The sequence below is a fragment of the Zingiber officinale genome, chromosome 5B (assembly GCF_018446385.1).
Source record: "Zingiber officinale cultivar Zhangliang chromosome 5B, Zo_v1.1, whole genome shotgun sequence".
NCBI classification, from domain to species: domain Eukaryota; kingdom Viridiplantae; phylum Streptophyta; class Magnoliopsida; order Zingiberales; family Zingiberaceae; genus Zingiber; species Zingiber officinale.
In genome coordinates, this window is record NC_055995.1 from 24,610,143 (window position 1) to 24,635,610 (window position 25,468).

Sequence of the window (25,468 nt, forward strand, 5' to 3'; positions counted from 1 at the left end):
TCCTATACCTTTGTTTCTAGGGATGATGCTTCATTCTCCATTTGATGTAGCTTGAATTGTGGAGATTGCATCATCTTCTTCTTCTTCTCCTCTTGAGAGTGTGGGTGCTTCCATTTCTTCAACTCTTGAGTATGTGGATGCTACCACCTCTTCCTCTCTTGAAGATGTAGAGGATCTCTCATCTTCTTCCTTCTCCTCCTCGAATGTTGACCTTGTGTCAACATTGGATTGGTCCTTCTCTTCTTGGACCAATGAGCCATTCTCCTTGGGCTCCTCCACTCCTTGGAGTTATGTAGGGTTCTCATGATGGGCAATGATCTTTCTCCAAAGATCACATGCACTTGTGTATTCACCTACACTCAAAAGGATATTAGAAGGTAATAAATTTAACAAAATTTTCGTTACCTCCTTATCGGCGTCCGCTTGTTTCTTTTGTTCCTCGGTCCAATGTCGAGGTTGGAGGCATTTACCCTTCTTATTCGTTAGAGCTTCAAATGGGTCCTCTAAGATCATCCATTGGTTCCAATCCATTTGGAACCAAGTCTCCAATCGATTCCTCCAAAAGTTGAAGTCCTCTTTGTCGTATGGCGGTGGAATCCAGATATCCCATCCGAGCTGTCCTTCGGACTCCATCTTCTTCTTCCTCTAGCTTCTTGCTCTCTTGGCGGTTAGTCCGTAGAAGAGCGACCTTGCTCTGATACCAATTGTAGGGACCTTTGTGCCCGCTAGAGGGGAGTGAATAGTGGCTCATCGCGCGCTTGCGTCGTTTGCTTTGTCTTGATGATTTGCAGCGGAATACAACTCGAAGACAAACTATACAATGCTAACAAGTAGGATTTACTTGGTATCCACCTCAAGAAGAGGTGACTAATCCAAGGATCTACACACCGACTCACTCCTCCACTATGAAATACTCCTTATCGGTCGCAGCCGGAGGCGGAGAAGCCTCGTACAAACACACACAACACTACAACACTCACACAAGAAGAAGATACAAAAATACAACTGAAATACACTCTTCTTCTTGCTTACTTGTTGATTGTTGTTGTCTCTTGAACCTTGAGGATGCACCCCAAGGGCCTTCAAGAACTGGCGGAGAAGCTCAGGGAAGATCGTCAAAAAATCGTTGTGAGCTTGCAGGAAAAGATCGCACTAATCTGCGGAGAAAACCTTCCGCCAAGGCTTTAAACAGTGCTCCCAATCGATCCAATCCATCCCCAATCGATTGCCACGTCAGCACCGCTTCATCGCAGTCGTCCATCACATGCATCCTGCCCAACAGTCAAATCTCAATCGATTGACTGATCGATTGGGAACATCTGAATCGATCGGTGGATCGATTCAGAAGCTTTCTGTGTTCTCGCGATCGAGCAAGAACTCCCCTGCCCAATTAATCGACCAATCGATTGGCAGCTCCCAATCGATCGGGCGATCGATTGGGAAAGCTTCTGTGCTCGTGATTTCACATCCCAATCGATCGACCGATCGATTGGGACTTTCCACAATCGCAGCACACTCCAATCGATCTACTGATCGATTGGACTCTGGTTCAATCGATCGCCCGATCGATTGACCAGCTTGAACTTGACTCAAACTCAAGTCCAAAATCTCCAACCCAACTCATGGTCAACCGTGACCTGTTAGGTCTCCATGCCTAGCATTTGGCCACACCTGACCAACCTCGAAATAGCCTTCTAGCCTCCTCCGTCAGCCTTGTGTCTCTCGGATATCTCCCATCCTTCACGCCTTGCCTTCAAGAGCTTCCTTCGGCCTCATTCTAGTTATCGAGTTCTCCTTGCCAAGTCACACTAGGACTTACCTTTCCAAGACCACATTCTTGGACTTACAATCTTTACCAAGATCACACTTGGACTTTCCACTTGCCTAGCTCCTCATCAGGACTTTCTCCTTAGCTAAGATCACACTTGGACTTTCAGTTGTCTGGCTCCTCACCAGGACTTTCTCCTTAGCCAAGATCACACTTGGACTTTCAGTTGCCTGACTCCTCACCAGGACTTTCTCCTGCCTAGTTCCTCACTAGGACTTTCTCGTTGCCTGACTCCTCACCAGGACTTTCCAATTTACCTAACCTCCATTTAGGACTTCCACCACTTCCTAAACTCCAGTTAGGATTTCCATACGCCTAACCTCCAGTTAGGACTTCCATACGCCTAACCTCCAGTTGGACTTTCCCAGTCAAGTCTCCTGTCAACCTTGACCTACTTGACTTGTATTTTCATCAACCTGGTCAACCCTTTGACCATCTCCATAACCAAACGATTGCTCCAGCAATCTCCATATATTGTCAAACATCAAAACTCAAATCTCGACTCAAGCTTGACTCAACTCTAGCTTAGTCAAACTGATCAAACTTGACTAATAGAAATTGCCCCAACATCCATAACAAATATAGATTTTCAAATTCTATACGCATGGCTATTGACAGAGCTTGATTCTGGATTCCGAATAAAAAATTATGAATGTTTAGAATTCAAGGAGTTATGTTGGGTTTATCCTGCATTAATTGCTAATAAGAGAGAAAGAGTATAGGATCATCGACAAAAGAGGGGAAGGATGTGGGATTACCATGAGGGAATGTGAGCATGAGATCACCGGCGACTGTGAGAGAGGAAAAAGATGTATTTTTAAGAAATTGATGTGAAAAAGTAAGAGTCAGTTGGATTTTTTTTAAAAAAAATAAAATATCAGTGTAAAAGAGGAGGTGTTTGCTTATTTTTAAAAAAAATTAAAATAAGTAATTAAAAAATTAATTAAGAAAAATCTAATGTAAATAATATTAAAAAATATTAGGACTTTTGGGGTACTAATAAAATAGGGGATGCCCAGTCAATGTCTATATATATCTAGAAGATTTTTTTTTTTTTTTTTTTTTTGATAAAGTAAAAAATCCTTCCACTCTTGTATAATGCGCATGGCCAAGTGGTTGCTAGCTCTTAACAATTACAAGTCATGAACTTGTGATTAGGTGTAAATATTTGGTTAAAATTTAATCGAATCAAATTAAATTAATTGAATTAAACTAAATTTTTTTTGAATAAATTGAATTGAACCAATCATATTTTGTTAAAAATAAATAATTGAACTATCGATTAATTTGATTGAAAATTAAATTAATCAAATTCATTATTTTTTAAAATTTAGTTTGTTAAATAAAATTTAATTTCGGTCTAAAAATTAAGTTTGATTTAAAAATTTAATTAATTCAGTCTATTTGATTTAACTAAATAAAACATTTTAAATTCAAAATTGAACCAAATAAATTTAATTAATTATTTAAAAAAAAAATCTAAATAAATTTAATTAAAATTTAAAATTTTATTTGATTTGTTCAAATCAAATCGATGACAACGTCTAGCTGTGAGAGAGAACCCACCTTCTCTTGTTATAGAAGCAAGGTGCGGAGCGATTAGTGGCAAAAGAATAGGTAGGCGCCTCTTCTACATTTTACACACTTTCTTTGTAGTTGGAAGCGGAAGTGAGGAAGAACAATACTCGTTGTCGGTCATAAGTCAGGTAATCATCCTCGGATATTGGGACTCCGAACATAAGAATTGTGCCCTTATTCGGAGGTAGATTCATCACTGTGTCATGCTTAAGAGCTGGCATGAAACTAAAGGAAGAAGGGTGATTCGATAGTTATTTTCTTCTAGCGCTCTCTCTACTCATTCAAAGAAAGTCTAGTCCCCTAGGAAGCAAAACGGGGAAGGGACACTTGAACTGTGGGGGGCAGGCGAATTGGAAAGCCACACAGAACCTCTATTTATGCTTGATCGGGTGGAGGCAACTTGGAAAGAGGCAGCGGAGGTAGACTTAAGCTTCAAGCAGCCCACACCTTCCGCAAGAGATGGAAAGAACAATTCGAGCACACCTATATAAATAAAAAAACTATATTGATTTTTTTATTATATATAATATTTACCTACTTAAAAGAAAAAAAAGGGTAAAGTGGAGAAAAATTTTTAATCTCATTCTTAATTTTGTATGTAGTCCCTCTATCCAAAAAACTTTGTTTCCACTCCCTACATGTAAAGTTTCATTTGCTTCAACTCCCCTCATGTAAATATCATGACATAATTGCCCTCAGATTTTTTAGGTATAAAAAGTCCAAGAATGAGTATAATTCTTCTTAAAGTCAGGATTTTATACTAGAATCGAGTATATTTTCTATCAAAATTATCTCTCATATTTTTTAGGTATAAAAAAATATATCTAAAAACGAGTATAATTCCTGTTAAATTCAATATTTTATATTAGAACCAAGTATATTTTCTATTAAATTGAGCATGATTTTTTCCTTGCTTAATATAATTTCTCTTAAATTCAGTACCATTTAAACAAAATTTTATTATATTTTTATCCAATTGAGTACCATTATATTTTCCATCAAAATTAACTCTCATATTTTTTTAGATACAAATAGTCTAAAAACGAGTATAATTCATATTAAATTCAGCACTTTAAACTAGAATTTAAACTAGAATTGAGTATATTTTCTATTAAATTGAGCACAACTTTTTTTCTTAATATAATTCCTCCTAAATTCAGCATTATTTATCATTTAAAGAAAATCTAGTATATTTTTCATCCAATTGAGTACCATTTAAAGAAAATCTAATATATTTTCCATCCGATTAAAATGAAAAAAGAATCGTACTAAATTTGATAAAAAATATACTAGATTTTAAATTTAATGTACTGAATTTAAGATGAATTATACTGATTTTTGAACTTTTTATAACTAAAAATATCATGAGTAATTAGGTAAATATGTTTGATTAGGGAGTTAAAATAAACAATTTGAGAAGTAGGAACGGCATGTAAAATTATGTTTGTCGATAGGGATTACATGTAAATTTTTCTAAAAAAAAATCGAATGATTGTGGGTCCCACCACCTAAGTAAATCTGAGTCAGGGGTGACCCGGCGACCGGACGGCAATCCCCTGCCTCGTAATCGTACCTGCTTACGTAGCTACCCTTCCATTTTTTTTAAAACAAAATTTGCCCTTGTTCTTCTCATTAATAGTAGGAAAAAAACGGTCCAAAAATTTTAAAACTAAGATGGTAAATACATTAAATACAAACCTAAATAACTCATTAAAACTAAATAAATAAAATTTAACACATATCTACTCAATTATATACACTAAATTAAATAAATAAATTTAAAGAATTTATTAAACTATAAATTTAAATGCAACTTGTTAATATTTATAATATGATATTGTAAAAATAATTCATTAATAAAATTTTCTACCAGAATTATAAATAAATAAAAAATTCTCAAAAATAATAAATAAATTTATAATATCAAACTAACTAAATAAATTAAAATATATAACAATTTCAAATAATCAAAAATTAAAAGCTCCATTATTTATAAAGGAACTAAACTCAAACTAAATTCACACTAAACTCAAATTCTTTAAAAAAAATTAAATCAATCTTGTGTAACTATTTTAATGATTTAATTCATTTTAATTGAATTATTTTATCAAATAATTTTATATACCATAAAATTTGACTTCACTCATTTAGGGCCTCGTAAAAAACTAAAATCAAAGATATAAGATAAAGGAAAATTTTGGACGGAAATAAGAAACGAGAAAAGGTAATTCCACTGTTTTTTTACAGATTTGGAAATTGTTGAATCAATTACCATACGAGTCGAGCCGTAGATGGCAATTGGCAAATGGAAATTTTTGCGCAAACCAAGAATTCAGGGGGTTGCTTGCAAAATTGCCAGTTCCATTTATGCCTGGATTTGTGCATCGGCCTTTCTCCGTGTGCGTGAGACTTCTGGTTTCTGCTGCCGTCCGCGAGAGCGAGAGCGAGAGCGAGAGCGAGGAGAACAGAGGGAGTGGGAGGTCAAAATAAACAAGAAAGAAGAGGAATGGACCCCTAGTCTCTATCGCCTCGATTGGGACCTCCGAATCTTAGGAATCTTCGGCTCCTTGTTCTTCGGTTTCATCCTCGAATCGATGATGGATGGTCCGTTTTTTTTTTTTATCTTCATCTTTAATATTTGGATAGCTTATTTATAGTGCACTTTCGGATCGTTTGATTCTTCTGCTGCTTCCTTCTCGGTTCTGAGGCATATGATGTTTTGACGTGACTTCTAACTCCATGCTTTGATTCGGTCTGTTCTGCGCCTTATTTGGTGGGTCTGTTGTTAGGAAAGTTATTGACTAGGAGAAGAAATCTTTCCATTAATTTTTTACGGGTTCTTCTGCCTTTTGTTTTATAGTTTCTTTCTTATTGATCTAAGTATCTGTCTACGTATTTGGATTCGGATTCGCTGGTGTCTCTTAGTTCTTTGGTCCGTCCATCTGCGATTGGGATTTTTAAGTTGGTTTTGTCTGCGAACAATGTAAAAACATAAGTTCATGGTTGAACTTGTTTTATTTCAGCCTTGTGTTTGTATTTGTAAGTAGGGAATTTAGATCAGAACGTGTTCTGTCTGTGTATGAACTATGTAGATAGATTATTGACCATCTTCTACATGATTTGGTAGTGAACGAATCTAAAGTATTGATTTCCCTGCCCAGCTGTATTTTTTGTATCTGTTGCAGAGTTGATGCACTGAAATCTGGAGCTGTCAACTGCTTATCAAGCCATCAAGTTTTTCAGGTTTGTTTGCTTTCCTTGAACTGGTTAGCAGTTATCAACTGTGAGCTTGTGAACTGCTCTATTTAATATGCATTGAAGGACCAAAAAAATCTTAGAAGTAGAAATCCAGTGTGTTTAAGTTCGTTTAATTAAAAAGAAAAAGCATTTCGTATTTTGTTATTTTGATGAGTTTCCAGAGATTTTAGCGCTCCATTATCTTTGAGATGCTTCTTATATACGTCTTTATCCTGAGAATCCAACAGATGAGTATCATGAGTGTAATTCAATGTACAATTGAATACTCATGCCTCATTATTGGTTTGATTTTAAGCTATCATTGGTAGTTTTAGAAGGTTGAACATTGTCATAATTTGTAAACCTGGATTTTTTCTGATCGTTTCTGATTTGGAACTTCTGCAATTAATTCTCTCTCAGTTATGGCATGTTTGATAATATCATACAAGACTTCCTACTTATTTGCAATTTGATGAGAACGTGTGTGGTGCACCACTTTGACGGGTTCCTCCTTTAGATTAGCAATTTTTTGATGAGTTGGAGATGTCTTTCATAGTTAACGACATTAGGTTGACTAGGTTTTTAATGAGTTCATCGGATTAAAACTACATGGCTCTTCCAACAAGCCATAAAGCGTGACTATCATTCTACTTCTAAATGCTAGTTTTTGTTTTTCTTGGTTGAAACTTCTAAAATACTAGCTGATACCAAGCATCACTGCTAAACAGACCAGTTATTTCAGCAGGATCACTCTTTAAGTTTTTTTTTGCGTTTTTTTTGCCTTTTAATTCTTCACTCTCTCTTCTTGATGTCTTTTCCCTCCTGCCATTTCCTATTTCTTCCTTCATTTCTTCTTTTTTTTTTTACTTCTTCATTGTACTCATCTTATGTTGTTAGGTTGGTTGATACTAGTAAAAATTTGATCAGATCACTGACCATTATCTGAAACACACTCATACTTCAAACATTGGATCCCTACTATTTCAAGTTTCTTTCCCTTGAATTCTAATGCCTAAGTCATAACTTTCAGATTCTCACTACTGCTTGCACCATTTGTCCTAAGTTGTTTATGTCTCTAATTAGATGAATTTATTAATAAATTTAAATCAAATTAGTCATGTATTTAGCTAGTTACAATTTACAAAATCATGTAAGTATATAGATTTGTTATGACATGTTCCAACTTAATATCACATCCATTCCATACATATTAGTGTGAAAATTTTAGAATGTTTAGAATCAATAATGACATATTTTATAGGCCCTTACACACTAGTAGATGCCCTCAGTTTGTCTTTGTGTTGGTTCATGTATATGGCATGTTTAATCTCTTGCTTCTTTTCAACTTGACATTGTGTATGCTTCTCTCTCTTTAGACCTCAGATAGTATGTGATTTTCTTAGCCTTATTCCCCAATCATTTATATCACTTTATGCTGAACTTTAAGAAGAAAATTGGTGATCTTGTAGCAATATGACTGGTTGTGTGATTTTATCATGCATACTGTGTAAATTCAATATATAAAGCTATTACATATAACTTGTATATTTAAAACAGAAAACGAAGTATAAACTTAGTTTGCATATACTTCCCATTTGATGTAAGACAGGTTATGGTTTTAGTACATTGGTATCTTCAAATAATAATAAATGTTTCTTTAGGTGGAATCTAGTGGAGATAATTTAGTGACTGCCTGTTGTACTCTGTTACAGGGTGTTTTTCATGCTTCTTCTCATTGTATTTATTTTGGAAAATTGATGAAAAATTCTTGTGATTTTTGTATTTTATATTTGAGTCATGTTTCTATGCAGAAAACTTTCACTGGTTCCAGTTGCTGATTGTATAGCCTGGCGGCAATTAATAAGCACATTAACAGCCCTAAAAAGTTTTAGCAAATGGATCGCGATGATACCTCTGGTTTTGTTAGTGGAGGTTGCTCTGATCTTTCCAGATACTGAACAAATGGCACATCCCTGGAAGTCTGGCAATTGGTTCACTTGTATCAACATTTCATTGTGATTGGATTTTGGCAGCATCTGTTATGGATAAGAGGCATGGTCATCTTGGGCTCGGTTTAAACTTCTCTTCTGGAAATACTTCAAAGGATTTGTCTCAGTCTCATACTGGCACCAAACTATGGATTTATTCTTCTCACCCCTGTTTGAATGGTCTTAATTTGAAAGGAACAAAGAGGAAGTTGTGTCATGTATATGAAAGTGGTATAGAAGATTCTTCACTAACACTTGGCGTAGGCCATCCAGCAAGTTCTTCAGATAGCAGTAAGAAGAGCTCTGCTACAGCTTGCACCATGTCTACCACAAGGGAAACAGATGATGGGTCATCCATGGATCTTGGACTAAATTTTGATCTCAACCTTGGTAATGAAAATTTAATTTGCCCAATAAAACCTGCTCTTGATGTTCGAAAGGATAAAGTTGATCTTCAGTTGAGTCTATCAGTAGGTGGTGCATTTGATTCTGTTGTTACAGGTGTGACTCCAGTCTTGAGTGACAACTATTTATCAGACAACGTGCTATCTTTCTCTCAGGTACCAACTGTTGATGAAGGATCAACTTCATCTCACTGGTATAGGAGCAGGCTATTACCATTTTTAAATAGTCCTGACAAACATGATAATGTATCCCCTGACAAAGCATTCCATAATGCATCTACTCAAGCTGGGCAGTCAGATGCCTCTTTATCAACAATCATCCAACCACAGAAAAGTTCAGTTTCTATTTCTGGTGTAACCCAAACTCAACAATGCAATAGCAATACTAAAAATTGTCAGTTTCCGGGATGTTTCAAAGGAGCTAGAGGTGCTTCTGGATTGTGCATAGCTCATGGTGGAGGGCGGAGGTGCCGTAAAGCTGGTTGTCAGAAGGGAGCTGAGGGAAGAACCATCTTCTGCAAAGGCCATGGTGGTGGTAGGCGATGTCAACACCTTGGCTGTACTAAGAGCGCTGAAGGTCGCACAGACTACTGCATTGCTCATGGTGGTGGACGTCGTTGCAGCCATGAAGGTTGCCCTAAAGCAGCTAGGGGAAAATCTGGTCTATGCATAAGGCATGGTGGCGGCAAGAGATGCCAAAAGGAGAACTGCACAAAGAGTGCAGAAGGGCATTCTGGATTATGCATTGCCCATGGAGGTGGCAGGCGGTGCAAATATCCTGAATGTACAAAGGGTGCACAAGGCAGCACAAATTTCTGCAAGGCACATGGTGGGGGTAAGAGGTGCACATACTTGGGTTGCATAAAAGGGGCTGAAGGAAGCACTCCATTTTGTAAGGCACATGGTGGAGGGAAACGTTGTGCATTCCAAGGTGGTTGCACAAAGAGTGTACATGGTGGCACCCAATTTTGTGTGGCCCATGGTGGTGGAAAACGATGTGCTGTATTAGAGTGCACTAAAAGTGCAAGAGGTAGGACAGATTTCTGTGTTCGTCATGGAGGTGGAAAGAGATGCAAGGTTGAGGGTTGTGGAAAGAGTGCTCAGGGCAGCACTGATTTCTGTAAAGCACATGGCGGTGGTAAACGATGCTCATGGGGCCAACCTGAGTCAGGTCTTGGTATGAAAAGCCCTCCCTGTGAACGTTTTGCCAGAGGAAAGAGTGGCCTCTGTGCTGCACACACTGCTCTAGTGGAGGACCAGTGCGTTCATGGAGAAGGCCAACTTCTGGCCTTTGGTTCAGAGAATCAAGGAGTCATAAAACCTGAGAAGATGAAAGAGATTGTTGACCTAGCTAGGTCTGCGGAAATGGAAAATGAGAAGAACATTCTCTCGATCAATACTCAGGAATATGTGCATCCTACAACACCTGTTGATTCTAGGTCGGTTTCTCTTCCAGAAGGCAGGGTGCATGGTGGGAGTCTTATGGCTATGCTGGCTAGCAATTCAAGTATTGGCAACACTTCTACAAGTCAAGTTGATTGCTGCAACCCTGAACGGGGGGCACCACACTTTGTGGCTCGGAAATGGTTTTAAGGGCTAAAATCTAGGTCTTCGATCTTCTATTATCCCTGTAAACAATTTCTCCCAGGTACATTGTTACGTCATGATTGGTGACCTAATTGTCACAATGCTAGTTTCTCACTGATTGTTCCTTTGCGTTTAGCTGCCCTTCATATATATGACGCAAGGGAAACTCTGTAAATTCTGTCTGGAATGTGAACTTTAGGCAGGCAAATGGATGCTTGTGGGTTTTTTCATCATCTGCTAATTCTGTAGATAAATCTCCTTGCAGTCTGTTCAAAGTGTGAATGGCAGTGCTTGTATGATGCTTATTTTATTTCGGATGTGCTGTAACATGGTTAATTGGCCAGAAATATACAAAACCTGACATTGTAGTGAAACCTACTGTTTATCGTTGCACGACTCTGCGCTCTCTTTCATGGCTTATTGGCGATGTAATATTCTACTCTTTCAACAGCGGAGCCATATCAATTTTCTGATTTAGTGGAAGGTCTTTATCGGTGAAGTATCGATTTCTTTTGACATGTGATTTCAAAGGAGAAAAAGGAAATTCGTTTTTCGACATTGTCTCGTATTTAAAATCATCAAAATGTTCCTCCCAAGAAGTTTCACCATATATTGAGTTCTTTGAAACATAATTTCAAAAAATAAGGAAATTTATTTTACTTTCATAGTTTACCTCCTGTTTTTTTTTTATTAAAAACAATATTCTCTCAAATTCTAAAATTATGAAATGCTTTATCACAAATCAAATATAGACACAAATTGTTTAACATCATAACAAATGAGCATATTTTCTATTCACAAGTTTCTCTTGATTTACCCATCTATGAATTATTTTGTATCAATTATGTATATTTAATTTTTTTAAGTAATCAAAAGAATTAACCATGGGCAGGGCGTATATTAATTTTATGTTAAATCTCTTTCTAAAAACCAAATGCAAATATATTTCTTATTTTATAAATTTTTAAAATCTAAGGTTTTTTATAAAAAAAATATGATATCTCACTTTACTCTCAATTATTTTTAAAATACATTTTTAATAACTTTTAATATTTATAATCGTTGCTTAGAATATAGTTTGTAAAATTACGATCTAGATGATAGGATCATATGATTGTATGTTTCTCAAGTACCCAAATGATCTAGGAGTGTTTGAGATTATTTTTCTTAGTGGGATTGGAACATAATCGATGGAATCGGTAGAATCAAAACATAGTCGGTAAAATTAAAGCTTGATTAATTAAACTTTAAGATATCATAATTTTTTTTTTTACTCGGATTGAACTATCATACCTTTAAAATATTAAATCAAAATTTGTTTAGGTATTTATATCCATTATAGGGTATAACAGCTCAATTTTAATTAAAAAATATCATTTAACTTCAAAGAATTTTAGTTCTTTTATTAAGTTTAGTTTTTATTTCTTACATCGTTATGATTTAAGAGTGTTTTGAGACTATTTAAATAATTATTTAATTATTGTTATAATATTATTTTTATTTGTCAGTTAAAAGAAAAGAAGAAATATCTATGTTCAATGATTTTTTAGTATCTTCCTTGATTTTTTTTTTATTTTAAACTTGGCTATAAAATAATATCTATCCAACGTAAGTCTCGACGGTTATATGTATTTATAAAATGATTAATCAATTTATAGATAAATAATTTTTTTAAATAACTTTTTAGATTATTAATAAAGTACCACAATTTTACGATCCAATCCCCGATCACATTCCAAATCGAGCGTAGGATCGGATCCTACCAACTAAGATCCAGAATTACCTTATAAATTTAGTTAGGCTGACGGATTTTTTTTGTTTAGGTAGGCGGATAAAATGACAGCAGCGGATTAAAAATAATTGTTTTCAAAAAAATAAACCTTGGTAAAGCGTGAGTGAACATTTGCCAAAATCGAACTCGTTGGTCCGTGAGCAAGAGCGGGGGAGTGAGGGTAAATGCCTTAGGACGGATTGGCGAGGTTGGGGGCGAGCGCCTTTGTCACCAAGAGCGGGGGAGTGAGCAGTCGCGGCGAGCTTGCGATGGACTGAACTTTCGTATTCCATTTATCTCGTCGCCTCTCTTTCGACGTCTTTCTTGTCTCCAGGTCAGTTGGTTTAGCACGCGAGGCGAGCCGTTGCCCTTCCCTTCTCTAGCGACATGGGTGCATTTCCTTGGTTTTTTTTCTCTTGTTGCGTTCGGAATTCGGATTCTTATTCAACCAACTAGATGCCAGCGCCGGCGACGCAGATCCGGTCTATAGGTATGCGACGCTCTTAGATTTGTCTCGAGGATGTGATTCATTGGATGATGCGGTTATTCTTCCGTGAGTTTGCACATATATGCGATATTTTGCATGAGATATACCAATATTAATCTGGACCTGGGTTTTCTAAGTCTTTTTTTCTTTTTTTTTTTTAAATTGCGACGCAGTAAATTAGTGGAGGAGTGAACAAAAACAGATCTTGGCCTTATTTGATTAGGGTTTCATTACCCAGTAACGAGAACTTCCTGAGCAAATACAGCCTTTGAAATGTTTCTTTGTTTAATGGCACGATTATACACACAGATTATCAAAGTCTCCAAGAACTAACCAGTTTAATGGCGACCTATGATTCTAACACTGCTCATATTCAGCTGTATGGTATTTTGTATAACCAAGAATATAGTGCGTCATTAATTAATTTCTCATTAGGACTTATAACAAATTACTTGTGAAATTAGTTCACTATCTACAAAGTCTAACGCCTGGATGAAATTTTCCATGTCAGAGGATCAAATTCGCCATGTTGACTAAAGAAAAAAAGGCAAAAAGTTTAACAGAATTATGTAACAATCTGAACCACCGGTCTTCCTTCTCACATTCTTGATGCAATCTGCATCAAATTCAAATTGAGAAATAAATGAGCAAATAAGATAAACATAGGTTAAAAGAAATAGATTGAGAACAAGGCATAATTAATATGAATATAAAAGAATCATTTTTTTACAGTATTTAGAGATTAAGGTTTTTTTTTTTTAACTCTGGTCTTTTCATCATTTAGGAGCAAAAGTCATTCATAGTTTGGTCGATTGGTTTAGAAATTTATACACTTTTAAGAGTTTCCTGTAGTTGAGAACAAAAGGTTCCCACTTTCTTTATCCATGATTAGGATCTACCTTTTGAACCACTTTGCTTTTATTCTATGCGACAAAACAGTAAGATATTTCTCTTGTTTTGAACTTCACAACTGGTGTATTCTCATATCAATCATTTGTACTTTTTAAGAAAAAAAGTTCATCCCTTTAGAATGCTTATTTTGGACCTTGATTTAAAGGTTTCCTTATTTGCACTACTTCATAGATGAACGTATCAGTACTTGACAAGTTCACCACCTGAAGATCTAGAAAAGAAACTTGCACTTGGGTTTGGCTTGATTGAGTTATCATAGTTGTGCTTTCAATAAACATAATACATAATATTCTACCAAGGAAACTAAAAGTCTTGATATCAATTTTAGCAACTTAGTTTTACATTACCCTAGGCAATTGCATTGATGACTTTTTCTTATGTCTGGTTATTGGGAATGTCCTTGAAGATGTTACAGACCAGGTAACAAGATATGCATCTGTGAAGTTGGAACCAAAATAAATACTGTGGAATGGCCTATCAATAATAGTAATAATTAAAGGTTTAAAATAGCATGCAATTAACTTGTTCCATCATTGTATTATGTTGATGCTACTGTTTAATTTATTGGTGCAATTTCCGTAGGTCAAGGTTGACCAGGTTGATCAAGCTTGAATTGGCTCAAACTTAAGTATGTTTGAGTTTTGATGTTTGACACTGAATGGAGATTGCAGGTGCAATCATCCATTTGGGGAGATTGTTGGAACGATTCTGCTCTGATCAATGTTTGACTAGTTTGGTGTGAAGAAGAGTTAAGTAGGTCAAGGTTGACCGGATACTTAATTGAGAAGTCCTAATTGGAAGTTAGGCAAGGGCAAGTCCAACGGGGAGATTGGCAGATGATGAAAATCTAAGTGTTGACTAGACACTTGGTGTGAAAAGTCCTGAGTGAAGCCATGCAGATGAAAAGTCCTAGTGAGTGAAGCTAGACAATTAAAAAGTCCTGGTGAGTGAAGCCAGACAGATGGAAAGTCATGGTGAGTGAAACTAGGTAGTTGGAAAGTCCTAGTGAGTGAAGTCAGGCAGATGAAAAATCCTGGTGACTAAAGCCAGGTGAAAGACCTAGTGAGTGAAGCTAGACAGTGAGAAAATCCTGGTGAGTGGAGCCAGGTGAAATCCCTGATGAGTGAAATCAAGCATGTGAAAATCCAGGCGGGTTCAGGGAGACCAGACACCTGGTGTTTGGAAGTCCAAGTGGGTCATGGAGGACCAAATATTTTGCACGAGACGGTAAGTCCAAGTGGGTCAAGGTTGACCGGACATTTGACACGGCTAGAAAAGTCCAAGTAGGTCAAAGGATTGATCAGACACTTGGTAATGAAGTCCCAGCAGGTTAATGTTGACCAAATGCTAGGCATGAGCAAGTCCCAACAAGTCACAGTAGACCGGATGTTGGGTTTGGGACCCTAGAGTTGAGTTAGTCAAGTTAGGGTTGTTCAATCGATCAGCCGATCGATTGAACCAGAGCCCAATCGATCAATTGATCGATTAGGAGAGCTTTGCGAGAAAGGACAACCCAATCGATCAATCAATTGATTGGGGCTACGCTAATCGATCAGCTGATCAATTAGAAGCCATTCGCGCGAAGAGCACAGTGTGCTCCCCAATCGATCAGCCGATCGATTAAGATACTCCAATCGATTGGTCGATCGAATGGGGCTTGTTTTCTCACGAGATTGCAAGGCAGCTTGAATCGATCGATCAAGCAATTCAGGGTTTATCTGCGAGAGCACAAAGGCGCTCTGAATCAATGGGTCGATCGATCAAAGTCTCTCCAATCGATTGGTCAATCGATTAGGATATGATCGTTGCGCAGGATGCAGGCTTTGGACGGCTGGGATCGTTGCGATCTGACGTGGCAATTGATTGGGAGCAGGCCCAATCGATTGGGAGCCCTAGAAATGCAGATCTAAAGGCGATAGCGAGTTCAAATGAGACAGGTCTTTTTACTCCGATTCTCTCCGACTCTTCACACTCATTACTGCCAGATCTTGAAGCGTTCTTGGGACAAGTGTTGCTGCACTTCCAAGAGTCAAAAGGCATCCTCAAGCTACACAAGATCAAGCAAGAAGAGGTTTTCTTTTGTATTTTTGTACTTACTTTTTGCTTCGAGTTGTATCTTGTTGTGTGAGTGTTGTGCGAGGTTTCTCCACCTCCGGTTGTTCCGAGAAGGAGTTATTTTCTTAGTGAAGGGTGTGTTCGGTGTGTGGATCCTTGGATTGATCATCTCTTCTTAAGGTGAATACAAAGTAAATATGCGTGTTAGCATTGGAGAGCTTGACTTCGATTCTATCCATTGCAAACCAACATCTACGAAGCAAGCGAACGAGCGAGACGAGCTATTCACCCCCCTCCCTTCTAACTCTGAAGTGTCCCAACAAGTGGTATTAGAGCGAGATCGCTCTTCATCCAACTCATCGCCGGAAGGGCAATGAGCTAAAGGAAGAAGTAGTTGAAGCCACAATTTCAATGAGTCAAAGATCACCAACAGGCTCAACTTCTATATGGATTTCCGAGATAGACTCGGATATGATACATGGGCACCTCCACCATTTATAGCTTCAAGCTTTGATTATTGGAAATCAAGGATCGAAAATTTCTTTATGATGGAGATAGAGAATGGTTTGCTTTAAAGGAGGGTTTCGAGACTCCAAAGGATAGCAAGGGCAAAATCATCAAGAGAAGCCATTGGAGCAAAGATCAAATTCAAAGTTGCGAGGCAAATGACAAAGTGACCAAGGTATTGGTCAATCTATTGCCAAGCAATATTTTGAGCAAGATTGGAAAATTTGAAGATGCCAAGGAGCTTTAGAGCAAATTGACAAAGATTCATGAAAAACCCTCCTCTGTACCAAGTCAAGAAAAATCCAAAAAGGACGACTCATTGGATCAACAAAAAGATGACTTCGAAGTTGAGAGGTGCTCAACATCGAAAGAAGAAATTCAAGAAGAGCCATCCTTGGGAGAGTGCAACATTAAAGGCAAAGAGGGAGCATATTCTTTGTTTCATGTACATGAGGATGAAAATGAAGAGGACTCCACCTCTAGGATTGAGGGGGAGCGTGGATTATCAATGTCGGATCAAGAAGAAGCCTCTTCATCCAGATCAAATGGAGAATCAAGTGTCACCCCTACAAGCAAAGGTATAACAATTTCAATGTGTAAAAATAAAAAACACATTATATGCTTTGAGTGTAAGGAGAAAGAGCATTACAAGAGCAAGTGCCCTAAGTTGACCAAGAAAAAAGGTCAAGTGGCACCCAAGGCGAAGGAGAAGTCAAAGAAGACACAAGCCTTGGTACACAAAGGCAAGGAACACATTGTGCGTTTCTAGTGCAAGCAAAAAGAGGCACTACCGGAGTCAATGTCCAAGGAGGAAAATTTCGATCAAAAGTCAAGGGGAGCTCTAAAGAGCAAACCCAAGGTATTATTTATTGAATCAACTCCTTTAAGTCATGATAAAATACATGCTAAAAAGGGCACTACCGGAGTCAATGCCCAAGGAGGAAAATTTCGATCAAAAGTCAAGGAGGAAGCTCAAGTCAAGGGGAGCTCTAAAGAGCAAACCCAAGGTATCATTTATTGAATCAACTCCTCTAAGTCATGATAAAATACATGCTAGAAATAATTTATATCATTTTAATGCAATTTAACATGAAAATAGAAAACATGATAGGATTAAGGAAAAATATTTAGTTTATCATGCCAAAACTACCATATCTAAGTCTAGAAAGGTAAATAATAAATTAGGCAAGAACTCTAAGAGCATATGCATCAGATACCCTATTCAAAGATTTTACCTTAAATTTTAGATAGGGTAGCTAAAAAATCTTTGCATCAGCTACCCTATCCATTCCCTAAATTATGCATTTATGAACCGTACTTCTCTAAATTTAGGGAATAGATTCCATTCCCTAAACATTATAGAGGAGAGAGAAGAAATAGGGAAGCTGATATATGATGTTTTAAAAAGTGGATATCCAAATTTAATAAAGTAACTTTTTTACCCTAAATTATGCATTTTGGATAAGGAAGCTGGTGTGGATGCTCTAAAGATTTTAGATGCATGCCTAAGAAAAAGAAAACTCTAAGGTTTATTGAAAAATCAAAATTTGAGGATTTAAGAAATGAAAATCAAGTCTTGAGATCAAGACTTGAGAAATTAGAAAAGACTCGTAAGAAATTGACGAATGAAGTCAAAGGGTCAAAGGCACAAAACCTAGGTTTAGAAATAGATAGACAAGAGTCATCCAATGACTATAGAGGTTTGGGATATAAACTTAAAGCCTTAAAGCCAAAAAGGACGTGCCTTCATACCATAGGGTTCCATATAGTTATGGAACCAACCCTAAGCCTACGGGTCAAGTCAAGATTCAAGGAAGTTATCCCTAGAAGTATTTTTGAAAAGACCAATATGACTAAGGCATTTAAGAAGCTTAACAAAGTCACTAAGAAGCTCACAAGGGAAGTTATCTCTAAAGTTGACCGTGAGGAGTCAAGTATGACCAAGGCTTCTAAGAATCCTAGGAAGGTCATTAGGAAGATTACTAGGGAGGTTGTCCCTAGTGAGTACCTAGCACACCCAAGGAACACTAATAGGTTTTGGGTTCTCAAGAGTGTGTTCTCTACACCTTAGATGAGTTTAGAGAGTGTCAACTTCAGTTGGAAGGGTAGTTAACCTAATCTTGAAGAAGTTGACACAGAGGGCATTTTCAAGGTAGTTGTACTCCTTGAAAATAAGAATGATTTAATGTTTACTCTTTGAAAAAGTAAAATGTGCCAAAATTTGAGGAATTGAACTTAATGAAAATTGGCAAAAATAGGAAACGTAAAAAAAATGTCAAGTTGAGTTTTGACATTTTTTTAGAAGAAAAAGGACAACTTAGGATTAATTTTGATTTAGTAATTAATTAAGGATACTTAGATGGATAATCTAGGTATATTATTTATGCTAAAGTGACATGTTTTGTTTGCTCTTCATATGCATAACATCATATTTTACATTCATAATTATTATGAAAAATAAAAACATAAATATACCATGTCATGTCATATATACATCATATAGTTATAGTAAGTTTTCTTTTAAAAATTATTTATTTTGATGTATATCATAGTCATTTTCATGCATTATTTTAAGTTCTTTGTATAAGGACCATGACATTAATCAACAAGTGACATCCTATGTGGATGATCAATTTTAAAATGCCTAGATAGATATGCATGATCCCTTAGTTTAGGGAAAACCAATATCTACTTCTCACAAAGACCATAAGTTGACGTATATGTGTTTTAGTGCACATTAGATACAAGTGAGATGTTAGGAGGATGAACATAACTCAAGATGTTGATTTAGTGCATCTTTTTGAGTTTTAGTATCATCCAAACACATAGGTATGTGTTATTCAATCATTGAGAAAGCTAATGTACAAGTCATATACATTTAACCCAAATAACATGGTTGAAAATTGATTTTGAAAATCATTTCAAAATACTTTTGGAAAACCTTAGTGAAGGCTATCTTTTGATAGACATCATCACTGCTTAGACACAAACTAAGAAGGAACTTTGAAGTTTTCAATGGTTTCAAGTTTTGTGTCAATTTTTGAAAATAAAATATATTTTCTTAGAAAACTATTTTTCCATGATAATATATGTCTTAAATAATGTCTACATGAATTTTCATGGTTTTTAAAATTTTGTAGAATTATTGGGGCATTTTTAAATTTTGGCTGAAACTTGATTTCAAGAAATCAGAAACTCAATTGATCGGTCGATCGAATGGGGATGTTCAATCGATCGGTCGATCGATTGAATTGGGTTGTTCCGCGAACAGAAGCTCGTAGAATCGATCAACCGATCGATTGAACCTTGCGTGGATCAATCAGCTGATCGATTCAAGTGCTTTTTCGAGAATAGCCTTGCTGAAATGCTTCAATCGATTGAGTCTCAACTTCAATCGATTGAAAAAATTGATTTTTAGCTGAAATGGTTTGATTTTAGTCCATTAAGCCACGGTTAGTCATGTTAACCATCCCTAACTTTAAAAAATTCTCTTGTGAACATTGAAGGGTAGTTTTCTCAATGAAAACAAGAAAGGAATGATCCAAAAAAACTAACTTGAAGTTTAGGATGAAGTTTGTATTCAATATTGACTCTTGAATCTCAAAACTTCAAATTTTGGGTTTCCTAAAATCTTAGGAACTCTAAGTCATTGTTGGTAGGGTTGTAAATGAACCAAGCGTTCGTGAACAAGCTTGGTGTTCGGCTTGGTAAAAGCTTGTTTATGTTCGTTCAATATACATAAGATTAATTAAACAAACAAGCTTGAACAACTTGTTAAGCTAAACAAACAAGCTTGAACACATATGTGTTCAGCTCGTTAACATTCGTGAACAACGTTCGTGAACAACATTCATGAGCAATGCCCACGAACCATCTTCATTAATAAAACTCTTTTAAATATGCTAAATAAACAATAAAATAAAATAAATAAATTTAAATTATCAAGCTCAATAACCAATCAAACAACTAAAAGTTTCAAATAATCAAACAAACTTGAATTGAGAGTTTGATAACATCTAAATGAACCAAGCTCGAACCAAGCTCAAGCCAAGCTTGAATTGAGAGCTTGATAACATCTAAACAAACCAAGCTCAAGCCAAGCTTCAAACAAGCTCAAGCTCATAAAAAATAAACCAAGTCAAGCTTGAACACTCATTTCAAAAGCTTGGTTTATTTTATTTAAGCTCGGCTCGACTCAGCTTGGTTACCTTATCAGACAAGCTTGAACACCCCAAAGCTCGGCTTGGCTTGGCTTGTTTACAACGCTAATTGTTGGTGCAATGACAATTTTTAGAGCATGTTTTGAAGGGGAGCTACTCTTTTAAAACACGAATTCATTTTTCACAAAACCATAGAAGGTTGTAAACCTTCGTTATCGTGAATGCTCAAGGTTGACGAGAGCATTTGAGGCACAATAAAGTGTATGGGACCTTCATTGTGGTGTTGTGAACAACGAGTGAGGTTGTTGAACAACGTGTGAATAACTCTTCAGGGGGAGAGTTTTTGATGTGTGCCAAAGGGAGAGAATGTAGGGTTTAAATTAGGCCTTCATTACCCAAAAAGGGGAAGTTTTCCCTCTAGGAAAGGGAGAGGATGAAGGAAACCCTCATTCATGCTTTGGCATGAAGAAGAAATTGAGGCTATGAAATTAGCCTAACTTTCGTATTGTCAAACATCAAACAGGGGGAGATTGTTGGTATAATTTCCCTAGGTCAAGGTTGAACAAGTTGACTAAACTTGAATTGGCTCAAACTTAAGTCTTGATTTTTTAGTTTTGATGTTTGACAATTTATGGAGATTGCAGGTGCAATCGTCCATTGGGAAGATTGTTGGAGCAATTCTCCTCTGGTCAATGTTTGACCAGTTTGGTGTGAAAAAGAATTAAGTAGGTCAAGGTTGACCGGATACTTGATTGAAAAGTCCTAACTTGACGTTAGGAAAGGGCAAGTCCAACGGGGAGATTGACAGATGATAAAAATCCGAAGTGGATCAGTGTTGACCGGACACTTGATGTGGAAAGTCCTGATGAGTGAAACAAGACAGATGAAAAGTCCTAGTGAGTGAAGCTAGGCCGTTGGAAAGTCTTGGTGAGTGAAGCCAGACAGATGGAAAATCCTGGTGAGTGAATCCAGGTGAAAGACTTAGTGAGTGAAGCTAGACAGTGAGAAAATCCTAGTGAGTGAATCTAGGTGAAAGATTTAGTGAGTGAAGCTAGGCAGTGATAAAATCCTGGTGAGTGAAGCCAGGTGAAAGTCCTGATGAGTGAAGTCAGACATGTGGAAATCTAGGTGGGTCCGGAGTGACCAGACACCTGGTATTTAGAAATCCAAGTGAGTCATGGAAGACCAGACACTTGGCACGAGACGGTAAGTCCAAGTGAGCCAAGGTTGACCGGACACTTGACACGGCTAGAAAAGTCCAAGTGGGTCAAAGGATTGACCAGACACTTGGTAACGAAATCCCAGCAGGTCAAGGTTGACCAAATGCTAGGCATGAGCGAGTCCCAACAGATCACGGTAGACCAAATGTTGGGTTTGGGACCTTACACTTGAGTTAGTCAAGTTAGGGTTGGTCAATTGATCAATCGATCGATTGGGCTATGCCAACTGATCAATTGGAGGCCACTCGCGCGAAGCGCGAAGAGCACAGTGCGCTCCCTAATCGATCGATCGGTTTCAGGGTTTAACTACGAGAGCACAGAGACGCTCTAAATCGATAGGTCGATCGATCAAAGCCTTCTCAATCTATTGGTCAATCGATTGGGATATGACCGTTGCGCAGGATGCAGGCTTTGGACGACTGGGATCTGACGTGCACAGGATGCAGGCTTTGGACGGCTGGGATCGTTGGGATCTAACGTGGCAATCGATTGGGAGCAAGCCCAATCGATTGGGAGCCCTAGAAACGCAGATCTAAAGGCGACAACGAGTTCAAATGAGACAGGTCTTTTTACTCCGATTCTCTCCAGCTCTTCACACTCATCATCGCCAGATCTTGAAGCGTTCTTGGGACAAGTGTTGCTGCACTTCCAAGAGTCAAGAAACATCCTCAAGCTACACAAGATCAAACAAGAAGAGGTTTTCTTTTGTATTTCTGTACTTACTTCTTGCTTCGAGTTGTATCTTGTTGTATGAGTATTGTACGAGGTTTCTTCACCTCCAGTTGTTTCGAGGCGTTATTTTCTTAGTGGAGGGTGTGCTCGGTGTGTGGATCCTTAGATTAGTCATCTCTTCTTGAGGTGGATACCAAGTAAATCTACGTATTAACATTGGAGAGCTTGACTTCGATTCTATCCGCTGCAAACCAACATCTACAAAGCCCCCCAGCTCCGAAGTGTCCCACCATAATTTATTCCAGAATTTCAACTCTTTCTTCTTGTTTCATCTTGTTAGTCACAGGGCCCTGGAAATAGAGATGAACATTCATTTTATCCTTTTAATTTATCATTAGCGCATGCACATCTTTTGGGAACTTCATACTAGCATAATACAAAAAATAACAGCTATCCAATTTTGATACCATAGTATTCATCAATTTAGTACCACTATGTTGATTTCTCACATTCTATGAGTTCACAAGGTTTAGATATTGAACAGCAAGGTATGTACTATCTCTGCATTGAGTTATACAACTTTACTATGTTTAACAAATATGGCTAGAAGTCTTGCAATTCTTAACTATTGATTGTTGAGACTTAATCATTTGTTTTAAATTCTTTCATTATTTTTTAATTCTTTTGCGTGTCTGACTTTAAATTGACATTCGACTGTTGGACTTAAATTACTTGGAAGTAGATGCTTTACACATGAGGTTATGTTTTGTGTTTCTTGTCATCCCTGCACATCAGAAATTGCGAGGAGCAATGTGAGAGAACTGGCATAATTGGTGACCGTACAATTGAACAATGCCTATATTCCAGCAATGATGTGTTCCTCAATAGTTCATGGTATATACAAGAGCCACTTTATTTGCAGTGGAAGCAGCTGAACTGCAGGAGTGACTGTCGGTATGACTGTATGGTGCAGAGAGAAAACGAACGAGAAGAACTTGGCTTAAGTCCTCACAAGTACCATGGAAAATGACCTTTCAAACATGTATCTGTTTTCCAGGTTTGCTAATTCATGGTGTTTTAGAGATTAAATTCATAATGCTGAACTCAGTAGATGCTTTATTAGCAACTTCCTCTGGTATGCAGGAGCCCATTTCTGCTATCTTTTCAGCAGTCAACTTATTGATGCATTTCATTGGTTGGCTGACATTTTTCATACTTGTAAATTACAAATTGCCTCTGAGGCCTCATAGGGACCAACTAAGAATACACTGGTTTATGGCATATATATGGCTTCTTATCCATGAATGCTTGGTTCTGGAGTGCAATATTTCATTCCCGGTATATGATCTAATCTCACATAATTTACAGCGGTTCATTACTCTCTTGATGAATACTTACCTGATGATGTTGGCAATGATTGCAGAGATATTTGACCAGACAGAAAAGTTGGATTATTCATCTGCAGTCACAGTACGCTGATATTCACTTATTTTGTGTTTGCCGAGGGTGTTCAATGTGAAGGTCTGAAGGATGAGGCTTCAAGAGTCATGTTTGCTGCCCCAATTTTAGCCTTTTGTGATAACTCATATTTTGTACCTCAACTTCTATGAAATGGATTATGGTGAGACATCTATTGTTTAAATTTAGCTTCCATGCTTCATTCATTTTAATAGCAAATTCTTAACCTTTCCCATTTTCATTTGCTTTATGTGAATCTAATCGCTTGTTAACCATTTTACTGAGATGCACTCCTTTCAAACTAAAAATAAAAGTAAAATTAGGACATGTATCCTCCTAGCTTCACAGAAGATATTATAATAGTTTTTTCTACCTAGTAAAATGCATAATCTCTAGCCAATACTCAAATAGTGACAGCTCTGTTTCTGAATATTCTTTCAGTAAACATTCAGTTCTTTAGTTTTACCCCTCTAAAGAATCTTGGATCCAATTTGAGATTAGTTTACTTCACTACATTAAACTCATTAGCTACTAAATGTTCAAGTTTGGCCGTAAGGTAGCAAACACCAACAAAATGAGTGCTGTGCTTCATCTAATATATTTTCTTTGGTTTAATTGCTTCATGTAATATTAAAGTTTCTTTTACACTAACCATCTCCAAATATTTAGAAAAAAACGTGACTATTCTTTCTAAATTCAGGTTCATCCAAAGTAGTTTTGTCCATATGTTTTTTTTTCCTAAATTTCTGGTTACATTCAAAGTACTATTGCCCTTGAGAATATTAGTCCCATATCTGTTTGAAGGGGTTTTGGCGCAACGATAAAGTTGTTGCCATGTGACCAAAAGGTCACGGGTTCGAATCCTAGAAACAAAATAGGGTAAGGCTGTGTACAATAGATCCTTCCCTGGGATCCCGTATGACGGGAGTTTCGTGCACTGGATTATTTTTTTTTAATCTTTTATATTGAACATGAAACATAAAATGTGCCATATCCACCAATTGTTTAGTGTACTCCAAATTCAACAATCGTGCGCATTCATGCACGGTCCAGGTGCAAATGCATGCAGAGCATAGACATATCTTTCTCCCCAGTGTCTGATCTCTTTCTGTTTCATCATGGTGGAACATGAAAGTGTGCCTTGTGGTGGTGGTCATTTCTCAGCTTCTGATATGGGCAGTCAGGTGTGGTATAACTCGTCACACCCCTCATGATTCAGGCTGTGGGTGGCTGTATTCGGATGTGCTCTCACAGTGCTTCTGGAGCCCTCCGTTTCATGGATATGTTGATGCCCATGCTTTGTGGCATGCCTCCACTATTCCTTTCACATCTTTGGTGGAGCTTTGTCAAGAATGATGCTAAGTTCAGGACATCAACTCTTGCCAAGAAGGCTAAGTGATTTGTTCCAGTTCTCACCTTCATTGAAGGTCTTTGAAACCCTGGAGGTAGCAGGGTGCTCCTTAACTCATCATCTTGTCAACTAACTGATGGAGTCCCAAGGTTTACCACAGGTCCCTATATTGACTCATTTCCATGTTAATGACTGGATCTATTTCTTCCAGATAGATTCCCGTGATTGAATTTATGCACCTTTTTGGCAGACA

General features: G+C 37.2%; 1 protein-coding gene and 1 pseudogene across 2 annotated transcripts; both read left to right on the plus strand.

Annotated features, from left to right (window-relative positions):
* Positions 1–5,783: 5,783 nt before the first annotated feature.
* LOC121984246 lies at positions 5,784–10,939 on the plus strand. Of its 2 annotated transcripts, none has more exons than XM_042537086.1 (3): positions 5,784–6,010; positions 6,568–6,649; positions 8,455–10,939. In XM_042537086.1, the coding sequence occupies exon 3, from the start codon at positions 8,685–8,687 to the stop codon at positions 10,626–10,628; it is 1,944 nt and encodes a 647-aa protein (XP_042393020.1). In that variant the 5' UTR covers positions 5,784–6,010; positions 6,568–6,649; positions 8,455–8,684; the 3' UTR covers positions 10,629–10,939. The 2 variants fall into 2 exon arrangements, with proteins under 2 accessions (XP_042393020.1, XP_042393019.1); XM_042537085.1 differs by having other exon boundaries at positions 6,592–6,649.
* On the plus strand, positions 10,904–25,468 carry LOC121986572 (annotated as a pseudogene).